Source organism: Melopsittacus undulatus, chromosome 3 (genome assembly GCF_012275295.1).
Source record: "Melopsittacus undulatus isolate bMelUnd1 chromosome 3, bMelUnd1.mat.Z, whole genome shotgun sequence".
NCBI lineage: Eukaryota > Metazoa > Chordata > Aves > Psittaciformes > Psittaculidae > Melopsittacus > Melopsittacus undulatus.
In genome coordinates, this window is record NC_047529.1 from 103,454,444 (window position 1) to 103,467,991 (window position 13,548).

At 36.4% G+C, this 13,548-nt stretch overlaps 1 protein-coding gene across 1 annotated transcript in view; it reads right to left on the reverse strand.

The window, feature by feature from the left end:
- USH2A (usherin) overlaps positions 1-13,548 on the reverse strand; it is a 375,630-nt gene that overhangs the window by 105,095 nt on the left and 256,987 nt on the right. Inside the window, exons 44-47 of the mRNA XM_034060823.1 lie at positions 12,992-13,201; positions 11,426-11,628; positions 9,581-9,693; positions 3,114-3,312 (exon numbers count right to left, since the gene is read on the reverse strand). Of these exons, the coding sequence (XP_033916714.1) occupies positions 3,114-3,312; positions 9,581-9,693; positions 11,426-11,628; positions 12,992-13,201 (725 nt within the window). The remainder of the gene's footprint in view (positions 1-3,113; positions 3,313-9,580; positions 9,694-11,425; positions 11,629-12,991; positions 13,202-13,548) is intronic.

The window sequence follows — 13,548 nt, forward strand, 5'->3', positions numbered from 1 at the left end:
AGTTGACGAATACCTGCATCCTGCTCTGCTGTGCTGTGAAAATACACCCTTATATTCCTATTACTAAAACACTTTGGTTTCTATGGATGAAGTGGCTCATATTTTGGTGATTTCTTATCTAATAAGAAATTATAACATCCTTCTTTTTCTGCAGTGCCTTGCAATAGTGAGCTGATGATGCTAAATGTAACCCAAAAATCCATGAAGACATATTAATAAACAACCTGAGATGCATCTCCAAAATATATTTGTATAAAAGGCCTGGTTTTTCTCTCATCTTAGATTCCTGAATTAAAGGAAGTCATAAGAGAATTAGACTCATTGTGTCTTGTATATGAAGTTCAGTAAGTGACCTGAGCAAAAGTGAAGAACTTCACAACAAAAAAATTATTATTATGGATCTGAATATTACTTAAATTGCTCAGAATCTAATTCTCAGTGGCATTTCTTTGTATTTGGCTGTGTGATTAATATATGGTGAGTAGGCCAGGTTGGATGGTGCTTTGATCCTGGTCTAGTGGAAGGTGTTCCTGCCCCTGGTGGGGGGGTGGAACTTCCAACCCAAACTGTTGGATGACTCTCTAATTCTGTGAATAGCAGCTAGCATTGTGAAGGGAGTTTTTCTTTAGAGAACAAGCACACACTGATCAGTGTGGCTTTTCCTCACTTCTGCGCAGTAGACTTGAATCTGGGAAACACATATACTAGCATAGAATCATAGAACTGTCTAGGTTGGAAAAAGATCATCAAGTCCAACTGTTCCCCAGCACTGCCAAGTCCACACTAAAACATGGCACTAAGGGCCTTGTCTATGTGGTGTGTGAACAATTCCAGGGACAGAGATTCCACAGCTTCCTTGGGAAGCCTGTTCTAATATCATAAATGCTGGCATAGACTGGCAGTGAATTCTAAAACTGTGTGACAGAGATCTGCCACATAAGGCCTTATGATGTCCCTGTCACAGATTCCAGTTTAAGGGAAATATGGATGTGCCAGGAGCCCTGTAGATACCTCTTACAGGCATTCTGGATGACTAGTGTGAATACATGTAACAAACCAGGCAAAGTACTAGGAGGGGTATTCTAATCAATTGATTAAAAAAAATTACTCCCATGTCATTTTATGTGTGAGTGCTTCAGTTTCCTGTGGACTGTCTGGTCATTTTTGATATAGCTACTACTTAGCAAATAGCACCCACTCCTAACCACAGACTGTGAGAATACAGGGAGACCATTATAACAAAATAATGCAAAATTAATTAGAAAAAATCAGAAAGTCAGACAGATATAAAAGTAAGTGGACACTCTCCAAGCTCAAAGAGACCATAAATGCACAAAGGCTGAAAAAACAAAAATGGAGAAGAAAACTTCTAAAATTAATATAATACAAATTTAACTTATAAACATTCAGAGATCTATGAGAAATCTACCATGCCAAAAACCTGAAATAAGTAAATTTATGTTTTAGAACAAAGGAATGCCCATACTTGACTTGCAAGGTTTCAGAAATATATATGTTTAGCATAGTATTGCTCTCAATGGAACTCAAAAGCTAAAGCTGTGTTGGCTGGAAGATTTATATATTAATCTGGACCCCTCAAATAACTTGCTCCCTTAATTACTGTCTTGTCTGACAGGGAATCTTATGAATAAATATTGTTTACTTTAGTCACAGAACATGTGATGATGCCTTTGACAAATAGGGACACTATTCCATTACATTAAATCTTACTTTCAAACTAAGAGTTTTCTACCTCATTTGTCAACAAAACCATTACAGATTCCTGCTACACTATTGATCCTAGCCCTAAACAGGAACTCATATGAAGAATAACATGAAAATAGCCATAATTTAAAAACATATCTGACAAATCACAATGGATCTCATTCAGAGCTGCTCCTCATTGTCATGTAACAGCCACCTACTTGTAGCTGAATCTAAATAGATTTTCTGTACTGGAGAATATGGTCATTAACCATTTAGCCAAGGAGGGGGTTGAACCAACAGCAGGTCATGTTAATAACTGCTATTTGCCATGCAGGCTTTGAGGATTGACTCCTCACACAGTGAGGAGCTTTATAGTTTTACTGGTGTTTTGAAATACTGCATACACCTGGAAAATTTCCTACGGTCTCTAAGCGGTCCAATGCAATCACCTTCTGCCAAAGGAGCCACATGAACTACCATCATGTTCTCCACAGATACCTGAATACTTAAGCTGGCAAATAATCTCCTCTAGTAGTTACAGTGTGTGACTTATGACACACAGCTGAGCAAAACTGATTGTTCCAAGGGAGATGCAAAAGTACATATAGAGATTTGCCAGCTGAGTTAAGATCTAAATACATATATACCAACTATGCAGTTTGTCACAATGGGATTGGATCAGTGGATTCAAGAGATTGGTACTGAAGTCCCATTACTCAAACTCCTGCTACATGTGGCTTGTGAGATTTACTTTGAATCAGATACAGCCTGATTCCTTGGTATCAACACCTACATTACACACACGGAACAAAGCTTTGCAAAGGTAAAAAACTTCAGATGCATCCTTGTAAAGTCAGCTAGTGCACAGGCTGGTTGGGAACACAAGGTTTCCCATCTAGAGCTAGAGCATATTTGAAGGGGTTTTGAAACACAGGTTTTGGCTTAGCTTCTTGTGCAAGTGATTTAGTTTGCATGTATTAAAACCACTTCTACTCTGAACCAGCATGTAATAAATGAAAACAATCTGGGAATTCATTTCAGAACTGCACTATTGGTCCAAACCAATGTGCTAATGCAAGACATCTTCATAAATGCTAACCAGTTCCTTTCTTCTGAAAGAAGAAATAATGACAACACTCACGGGCTTAAGATAACAGAATTGCTTGTCACCAGGAGACTCACATATGCTGCTTGAGATTTTTGCACAGATATCCCTATACTGAGCTCAAACATTTTTATTTCTTTTAAAAATGTTTCAAGATATGTATCAGAGCCTTGACTTTAAAACAGCAAAAGAAGCAGAATCCTCTACTTCCCTTCCTCTGATAACTAGAGGCTTGGTTTATATGCTTCTTCCTAAAAGTGTAATTTTTCATTACATTGCTAACTTAAGAATATACATGTACCTTCAGCTCTGGATGATAACAAACTTCTCCACAGATATTTTCATGCTTTTTACATTCTAATGAGATGCACATTCTATTACTTTTGCTGCTCCTTGGAGTCTTTGATGGGGTACACCTCTGCCATGCTTTACGTAAGAGTTCATATCCTAGGATAATGCCATTTGGCTGCTCTGGTGATGCCCAGTTGATTTGAAGAGATCTACAATAAGCAGAAAATTAACATTTGTTAAATGGTTGAAAGCATTTATGTTTCTATGGATATGGACTAGCATATAGTAGTTCCATTTTATACTATTTCACACAGAGTGTAATATTTCGAAGTGCCCAAAATATTCCTTTGGATGGTGAATTTCACAGCTGTTTTGATAACCAAATGGTGTAAAAGTTTTGGGAGAACAAATCACACATGCAATCAAAATCCTTAAAGGTTGTTATTTAAAAGACATCTCATTCATACTTCTGGAAATTTATGTGTAATAAACTAGCATTTTACTCTTTGCTATAGCAAACATGTACATGAATTACTGTCAGGGCAATTCAAACATGAACCTGGTGAAGGAAGAGCAGCTGGGCGGCAAAAGACCACCCGCTGCCCTCTGAGCTGTTGCTAGTGCAGCTTGTGCTCAGTCACCATTTAGAGGAGACCTGCATTTATCTTGCTTTTTCCCTGCCTTCAAAAACATTATATAAAATGTGTAAGTTACTTTGAAACACGTTCTTCAACACAGAAAGAAAAGAGCTCATCACAGCATCACTAAGCAGTACTTCTCTTCCGTGCTTAGATATTCCCATTGACATAAAATTAGAAGTAAAAAATGCAAGTGTTTATCCCACTTAAGAGGGCTCAAGACTTCTAACTATGAGTGCATAACCATGACTACAGCAGCCCACAATAGACTGTCTATAAAACAAAATTTTGCTGTCACTTTCTGGTTTGATATCAGACCACCATCAGTTTAAGGAAGAAAGTATCTTAAGAGAAGAATTGCGTTAAATTGTAGCATGCCTGGTTAGTACTAAAATAATCTTCAAGTATTTGCTCCAAAATTTCACTTAATATTGCAATTATAACAAAAAAGGCAAAAAGGACATTTGAAACAGAATTTTGCTTTTTTAGAATGTACACAGTTTACATTGCTATTTCAAATGAAAACTTAATTTCTTGCATAATCACTCTGGAATGTTGAGTAAGACACAAATTTCTTCCGCTACAGCTCTCTTTGGCTAGAAAGGTGATCCCAATGCTATGTGTAGAGCAGCATGAGGACCAACAGCATTGCATAGTATATACTTAGGCTTCAAGTACCTCTTAATCTCCATGTCCCAATTACACTGCCACTGTCAGAATGCCAGTGACATCATAAATTAGCATTAATTTAAAGTGAAAATGTTACAGTGAAACAGCAGCTGCTGAGATAAACTTTGACATCTTAACAGAATAAAAATAACTGAACAATTATTTCACTTCCTTGAGGTACAAATAGAGGAATACACACCACAAAAAAGCCTTTGCAGAACAGGAATTAATGTCACTTACGAGGGAATAACTTCGTAGGTGACTTACAGAGTCACCATTTTCATTCCAAGGTCTTCATCTGAACCACAGATTTAATTCCCTATTCTGTGCATGGGTATTTTGTATTCACCACATACTCTATCACATGCTCATGAACACTCATTCACACACATATACATATGTATACATTTAAATAATGTGATAGGACCTAACTTAAAATATAAAAGCAGGAAAGTATATTGTATAACCTTCACAAAAAAAAGATAAAAAGGAAAAGAAAGGTACTACTTCAACCTTTAAAAATGCCGTTGTAACTCTCTCCTGGTCTTTACACAGTATAAATCACAGGAGCAAAGTAAGCATTCCCAGTCATATTTTTTAATTATTTGGTTTTTGCAAGCTTCATTCAGAACCTCAAAGGTATATCTGCAAAGAAGTGCTAGTTTTTACAGTTTTGCAAGTCACATTTCTCTCTGAGATAATTTCAAATTAGGCTTATGTTTTGATGCACTGATTTGAACATTTTGCCTTTTCTGCAGCTCTCAGCATGTATTTTTTTTAACAAGCAATCACTTTATTATTATTCAATTTATAGACACACGTTTGGGGTGGACACAGCCTAGTATTGTGCAATGCTATAGCTGCACAAGAATACTATATGACATGGGAGTTCACTGACCAGTGGCACCAGAAAGGTAAAACTCAGCATCACCTTCCAGTAACAACCCACAGATAAGCAAACTCCTCCACAATCTTATGAATGTTTCAGTTATGTCTATACCTTCTGATGTTTCCCATCCCTGGCAAACTGTGTTTATACTGGAAAGTGCCCACAGCTTGAACTACAGATGTAGACTTAAAAATTCTAGGCACAGATGAGTGTAGAAAACCTGATGTGTGGAGTATAATCCTTTCCTGCCCAGACAGAACTTCACTTCAGGTGTGTGTAACTTCTGATAGTTCAGATGCTGAGTGATTGCTGTCAATGTGGTAAAAATAATGAAGCTCTCCAGAAAAGGCAGCTGATCCACAAACAAACTGCTTCACACTGCAAGGTCCATGAGGCACTGCAGCACTTCCAGGAGATAGACAAATTTTAAATGGAACCACAAAGGTGTATTTGCTTCTGCTGCAACAGAGTAAACTGAAATCCTGCAGCTCAAGCATACAACGATAATTCATTCCAATGTTTACAAGTAGATTTTTTTTTTATCCATGAAAAATATCAGTATTTCAGAGTTTTGATATCACATCAGATACATTTTGGCAAACCAGACTTTGGAAAAAAAAGCAGGTTTTGCCTGCTTCAAGAATCACCAGCTTCAACTGTCCATGAAATCATGAAAAGAACTCTTCATTATTTTTTTCCTCAACATAGTAGTCAAGGTTTAGTTACAAAGATTAAAATATAATAAGGCCTCACTTCTGGGTCTTGAGAATGAATGTTGTGTTAGTCTCATCACATGAAAGTGCTAAATTCTTAGAGACACAGCAAACCTAAGATTCAATTACTTTACTTTCAAGAGCTGGAATTAAAAAATATCACAGAAAAACCACAACACTCACCTGACACTCTTAAGATAGGGAACACTGCTGCTATTAATGACCAGCAGATAAAATACTTTCCTCATCAGGAGACAACCCATATACTGAGCAACTGCTTCAGCATTACTGCACAAGAGTTAACTACCTGCGGTATCATGGACTGCAGTACTAACATAATTAGAGAGGTGGTATGACACACTGCAGAAAGACAAATTGCATTACAGTTCTGCTTTTGCTACAGATGCCTTGGAGGAATCTTTCTATGCTTTGTTTTCCCCATTACTAAAGCAGGGAGAGCAACTGGATTGTCATCCATGGGAACATTGTCTTGAACACTTTAGGGAAAGTTCTGTGAAGCTAAGCATATGTGAGTTTGTTATAGGTCAGCTAGACTAGGCTCCAGAACAATATTCCTCAGCATTTCATGTTCATTCACATAGCTGTGAATCCCTTACTCTTATAGCTTTTTTACTTTCTGCCCATTTTACCAGTATGAAAAATCAGATTTACATGTCTTTAGCTCCCCAGACCCCCTTGGAGAAACCTACACTACATTGTCACTTTTTCCATTCCTCCAGTACCAAGACCAATTTAAAGGATATTTTACAAAGCACAGTAGTTTGACACTTTAATATTTGAGCTCCTTTAGAACTCCTGAGCAAATATCATCATCCCAACAATTTACTGCTATATGTTTTATCCATTTGTTCTAAAATCTTTCTCACTAACATGATATTTTGAAATAATTCCTGTAGCTCATACAGAAAATATCTTAAGCCTGATGATACTAAGCATCAAACCAAAGAATTCACCTAGCTTTTCTCCCATGCCTTGAGCTTCTTTGCATTTTTTATTATACCCTGACCAGAGTTTTCGGTTCCCCTCAAAGTGCATAAAGAACCCACTTTTTCTGCATGAGGCTGTGAAGGATTTTCCCTAGTTTATGGCTTTTTTTGGAGTCATCAAACTTTTAATTAAGCACTGAACAGAACTGCTGCAGGGTTCATCTACATTGTGCTTCACTTTTCTGAAAGGAACAAAGCTGCTACTAAATACTGTCTTTAGAAAAAACGCTAGGCATACTGTATTACAAGGAACAAAGAGAAAAAGAATGAACAAACTATTTTCCAACATACCATGAGAACTGAATCCACTACCCAAACTGTAAGTTAGCATCCACATACATGTACTCAGAGACCTTTCCAATCTGTGTAATAAAACATGATATTTCTCTATAGAGACAAACCCTGGTGTTCTAACTAAAAAAAAGAAAAAAACCCAAAGCATACTTAATTTCTATAGGGTTTGTTTCTACCTAAACATGGCCAATGCAACCTGTCCACCTCCCACAAAAAAAACTTCAAAACCCAGACAAGAAATGTAACAAACCAAAACCTGACTTAGGACTTCAGGATTGCATCCCATACTGTTTTCTCTTTGAAGTTTGGCATTATAAAATAACCATTCCAGGGCTGCGACCTTTTGTGCCAAGTTTCAGCCTGAAGCTGAGTTATTAACTGTAAGAGGTGGAAAAGTAAGGTATTTATAATGGTGCTGGTGGTATAACCTTCATTGAACAGTGTGAATGGAGCTGCTAATAGAAAGACTTCTAAACTGGTGGATGAAATTATAATTTCTGTAATGCAGCACCTTGAGGCAAAGTTTAAAACAATTATTTGTGAATGCTACAAAGACATTATCTTATAGCATTCTCATCAATAACACAGCCCCCAAACTGATTCAGAGGAGGGAAAACCCACCATGATTCCAATTAAAGACAAACTGCACAGTCTGTATTATATCATAGGTATCCCACGAGCCTATACTCTAGAAATGCCTGTTTTCTCTGATGACAGATATGTGTTAAAATGTTCTCTTGTCTACACAAATTGTTTTTTTTCCCCAGCTTTTTCTTATATGGAGGATAAATAAACAAAATTCATATTCAGCCCAGCACCTGCTGAAACTGTCAGCTGTAGTGTTTGCCATATTTCAATCTAAGCTGAAGCCAGCCAGTCATTTTTATACTGAACAATCCCTACATACTCGAGGACCAGAATTAATGAATTAGCTATTGATTAAATTCCACTCTAGCAAATCCACCGTGGCAAATAAATGAACTACCCAGGGCACATGTAGGCCACGGCCAGACATGTCCTGGCAATCGATCAGTAGTTAGTATTCTTTTGGGATATAAGAACAGCTGATGATAATATGACATGTAGGAAAAGGCAGTGTAGAAACAGAGTCTCTTTCTGGCTGAGCAGATTATAAAGTAGGAAGGCATTTTTGATCCTTTTGCATTCATGGGTTATGACATATTTAGTCTATACATAATAGCAGAAACACACATAAGTGTTTGCAGTAGAGACAATACAGACAAAGGCATACAGAAATTAAAGCCAAAGGCAAAAGATGAGATCCTGAACTGAGTTCTTATAAATCAAACAAGTTTTGACTGTATCTGTACATATGACAGAAAAATAGCAATCTTAATTTCATCCTTACACAGAGACAAATGCTGAATTCAAGCTAAATTTAGTCATGATGAACAGCAAAACAAAGTCCTTAAGAGACTGAGGAAGCAAGTCCATTCTGCTGGCCTTTTTTGAAGTCTCAGATGGTAGAGTTTTGTTATTTAATTAAAAAAAAAATCGTTCTAGAAAAGAAAGACTGCTAATGGGCATACTCTACCAGAAGCGTAATAAAATCACACGAACAATGCCATAAACACAGGAGGCAAACTGTTTTATTGTTGGTGTAATTCTGAAAAATGCATTACAGAGCTTAGTTTTAGTCTGCATTTGGAAAATATTAACTCCCAAAGAATCACTGTATATGTTACTATTTGGCTGCTTCTAAGGACTGCAAATCTGAACCTCCCTCTACAATTTAGAAGTTTGCCATTGCCTGCGGATGTAGTGAATAGGCATATTGCAAACAGTGGTTCAAGGAGACATAGATATGTATGACTTTTAAGATAGTTTACTAATTCTTACTGTTGTGATAGGTGACTTTTTTTACCCACAATTATTCTAAGTTTCTGTTATCAGCATTGCATTGCTCCCTGAGCATTAATCTTCTTCTTCTTAACTGACAGCAAAATGTGATAATTTTCATTCCCCTGCACTTCTCTTAACTACTGCCACTTATGCTTTATTTATTATCACAGCACAGTGACACCCAAATGGGTATGTACAATCAACCAAGGGTTAGACTTTTTCCATTACTCTTTTGGCCAAGAACTCTAAAACCAAAAATAACAACTATGAAAGATTTTTTTTGCAAAGTGTATTCATAATTCTTTCATGCACCTTACTCAACCAAGAGAACACAACCTGAAATTTTGGTCCCCGTTCCAGCTACAAATTCCTCTGATATATAAAAACCACCTATAGCATAGTACCTTGAGCCAATTACGTGAATAATGGGTGCTGACAGCTGCTTTGGCTCATCTTCCACAGTTGTAATCTGGGTCCCATTACTCCTCACACAGGCATACATTGTGCAGACTTCAATCTGATGAAGAAGAACATGAGTTTTACATACTCAGCTGCAGAAATTATTTAGCTCTGCTACAGTTTAGACTTCTCTCTTCACCCACAACTTTATTCTTCTCCATGTGACAGATTCCATACAGCCAGAAAAACACTGCAGCTTTGCAATACACTGCACTGTATCACACTTTCTCACACCATTTTCTAAACAAGGGTACATGCAGCCCTCTGGCACCAATTGCTGGTGTCTATTATCACCAACAGAATTGCAGTGAATTTGTTTTTCTGCCTGGATATGTAGAATCTGGTACATAATAGTAAAAAAAGTTACTTTGATTTGGGGCCTTGAATAAGTTTATTATGCCTACCATATATTCTGACATAAAAATAAGAATAACTTTTCCTTCATATTTTCTATTCCTTCATGTCTATTCTGGAAAATTAAAAGTGCAAAATGCAAATAGGAATCATACACTTTGTTATTAAAAATGCCAGAGAACTAAAACCTTATTCCTTCAGCTCTCGGGATTACACTAAGCAGAGGCAAAGTGAAATAGCTAGTGAAGGGCAGTAACATTGTATTGTTAACAGATAAGTTACTCAAAATAATAGAGCACAAAGTATGAAAGATAATGCAGTAAGATTACCAGTGAGACACATATGCACTGAAAGTAGCATAGCTTCTAGAACATGAAAAAGAATCAAAATAAACCCAAACCCCAGTTTATTTTGGTTTTACCTATTATACTGATGCAAATATAAATCCAGTATTAAGACTTGGAAAGCAGAAGAGAAGAGTAATTAACAACTCAAGCAATAGAAGGTGGCCATGGTAAATTAATATAGAGGGTCTATAAGTGAGGCAGTGCATTGAATTTGCATTGTTATTGAGAAAAGACAAATGTGTTTCCAAGTGGCATTCAGCAAGTCATATGTGTATTCATGGATGGAGGTTTGCTGTTTCAGAGGGGCTGGAACACAGAAATCTGTTACGGTGTACCTGTCTGTGATGCTTATTTATGTGGTAATGGAATGCACAGATTCAGAATGAAGTATGCGTGGTACTACTAAGTCTTTCTCATATATAATGCAAATGAAAACTGAATGAAATAGGAATACTTACAATTAAGTGTCAAACTGCATTTCTTGAATATATTAGTATAACTTAGGGACAGAAAGATTTTTTTTTCTGTTATTCTGCAGAGTATTTTGCCTTTTGCTAGATATATGAATAGAGAGGCAAAGATAGAAAAAAGGAAAAGCAAAGGAAAAATACTGTACTTTTTAACAGCATAAAAAGTACTACTGTGATTTCAGAGATCAGCTGTTCTTCCTCCTTAGAAGGATAAGGAGAAAATAAATGATGAAGAATGACAAATGCAACATCATTATTTCTCTGTGCTGATATATTACGCATGCCTGATGTTTCTAAAACAATTGCAATTTTCTTTTAATGAGTAGGAGTAGAATCTTTGCCTCTTTTGTAATATATGTTGGAGCTTTGCTAATGTAGCACAGAGCATTTAGGAGAAAGTAAATGGAGTTTTGATGGTTTAAAAAAGATAATGGAAATTTGTAATGTGTAGACACACCTAAAATATGCTGAAAACACATTTATGCCTTGTATGTATAAGCACACAAACATCAGTGCAAATATATGCCCATCTATGTAAAGAAATTCACGAAAGAATATTCTGCTTGGGAATACACGTAAACCTGAAGTATATTACATAACTCAGAAAAGATATTCTAACCTGTATATCATATACAGTGAATGGAGACAAATCTGCTAAAAGGAGGGAGCCCGACTCATTCATTCCAGTCTTGTACTGCTTATTATTCACATAGATAGAGTACTCTGTGACCACACCATTTGGGTTTGAAGGTGATGTCCAGATGACATGTACAGCTGTACTGTTGATGATGACAACCTCTGGAGGGAACATGCCCTCAGGCTCTAGAAATAAAAGAAGAAACTGAATAAACTCCAGCTGTCTCTGCAAAAGCACTTGTTTAACCAAATGCAGATTAGTAGTTAGGTTTAGCAAAGGGTTCACTGCTTATCTACTTGCCTCTGATGAAGCTATCACAGTCTGTAGTCTTCTGTAAATTGACTTATTATACTCTCAGTTAGAAACCATGAGAGCTGATGGCAAAATGCTTTATACAGCAACATAGTGTCAATCATCAGCAGTATGTGACCAGTGAGATATAATGATAAATTATTCACCCATCTGCACTTCCAACATACAAATACTATTTTTTATGTCTGCCCCAATCTCAGTTCTTAAAAAAAGAGTAAATAAAAAAAAAGAAAAAATAGAGGAAAGAAAACAAAAAGAATAATTTTGCTTTTAAAGAATAACCTAAGACCAAAATACTTTATGCCTGGTGGAGCATGACATTATCAGCCTTATAGCTGAAGCAATATGCAATACTGTCATTATGTAAATGGTGTTGAATGTTGATTACTATAGGTAATGATGAAGTCTAACACTTACTTAAAAAAACCACAAACCTACACAACACCTCCCTTAGCATTAAATTACATAGTTATCTAAGCATGTCAGAAAGAACCATGCAAAATCCTATTTTTATCATATGAACAAGTTGAAAAATTGCCATTACGATCAATTCTATTTTATAAACAAAAGGTGCTGACCTTTGGCATCAGAAAGGAAATGGAATTCTCACTTAAAGTGCTTTGCTAATGACCTGGAACACTTGCTTCTGAGGTAATGATATTATAATGTTTATAATGAGACTTTATAAAGCAAAAAGATTAGAAAGAACATTCTAAACACATTTCTGATGCACAATTTTTTAATTTTTATTTTATCCTTAACCTTCCTCCACCTCACATTTGCCCACTGGCATAGAAATGATTCATAAAGAATTTTCTTAGAGGCTGAACTTACACCTAGAGTTTCTGGTGACTCAGGAAAGGCCCTGTGTATGACTGTCATGTCAAAAGCACATCGCTTCACAGAGCAAATCTTTTAAAACCCCCATTAATTGTTTCTAAGTTCCACCATTTATTGATATGAACTCAGTTCCAAACTTAGTGCACACAGATAGGAATATGTGGGAGAAGATGAGAAAAAACTGGGTTAATATCTGCTATTAGAGCTTTTGCTGCTGTCTCAGTGGGACCATTTATTGATCTACCACATGACGACAACCAGCACTTAAGCATTTTAGCCTTTATTTCTTTTATACTGTAAATTTTATAATGGAAGGATGACTGACCTCAACCCTAACAAAAATCAATCAATTTCATTCTCAGATTTTAAGCCAAGCCATAGTCATGGCTAACCAACCTCCATCTGAGGTAGTCACATGCACAGTGTCACTGCTGATGCTGTGAGCTCCATTAAAAACTTCAAAATGTATCTCATACTCTGTGTTGGGCTGCAAATCACCTATGACTGTAAAGTTTACATCAGCCTGGATCTTTAGAGATCTTCCATCATCAGTAGAATTCAAGAAGAGGGTGTAATATGCAACATCTCCTTGCAAATCTTGTAGTGCTAAGAAAGGAAAAACATTGGGAGATCAACTATGAAATCTTCAGTCAGCAAGGTTGTTATCAGCAACATTTATTGTGAAGTAAAAAGCAAATTTCATGCAGACCCTCTTATTTAAAAAAAGGCAAAGATTCCATCAAGTGCCTTCAATTTCAACCTTATAAGAAGTGATGCTCTTTCAAACTTGTCAAAATCATTAAAATCATGCTAATACTGGAGAAAGCTTCCTTTCTTAGAAATCCACTTGATGACAATTGAATCAGTGAAGTAAAGAAATTAATAGGTGAAACCCACTGCTAGCAATGGTGTGCAGCTTGCCACTGCGAGAGGATAACTTCACCCAGATAGAA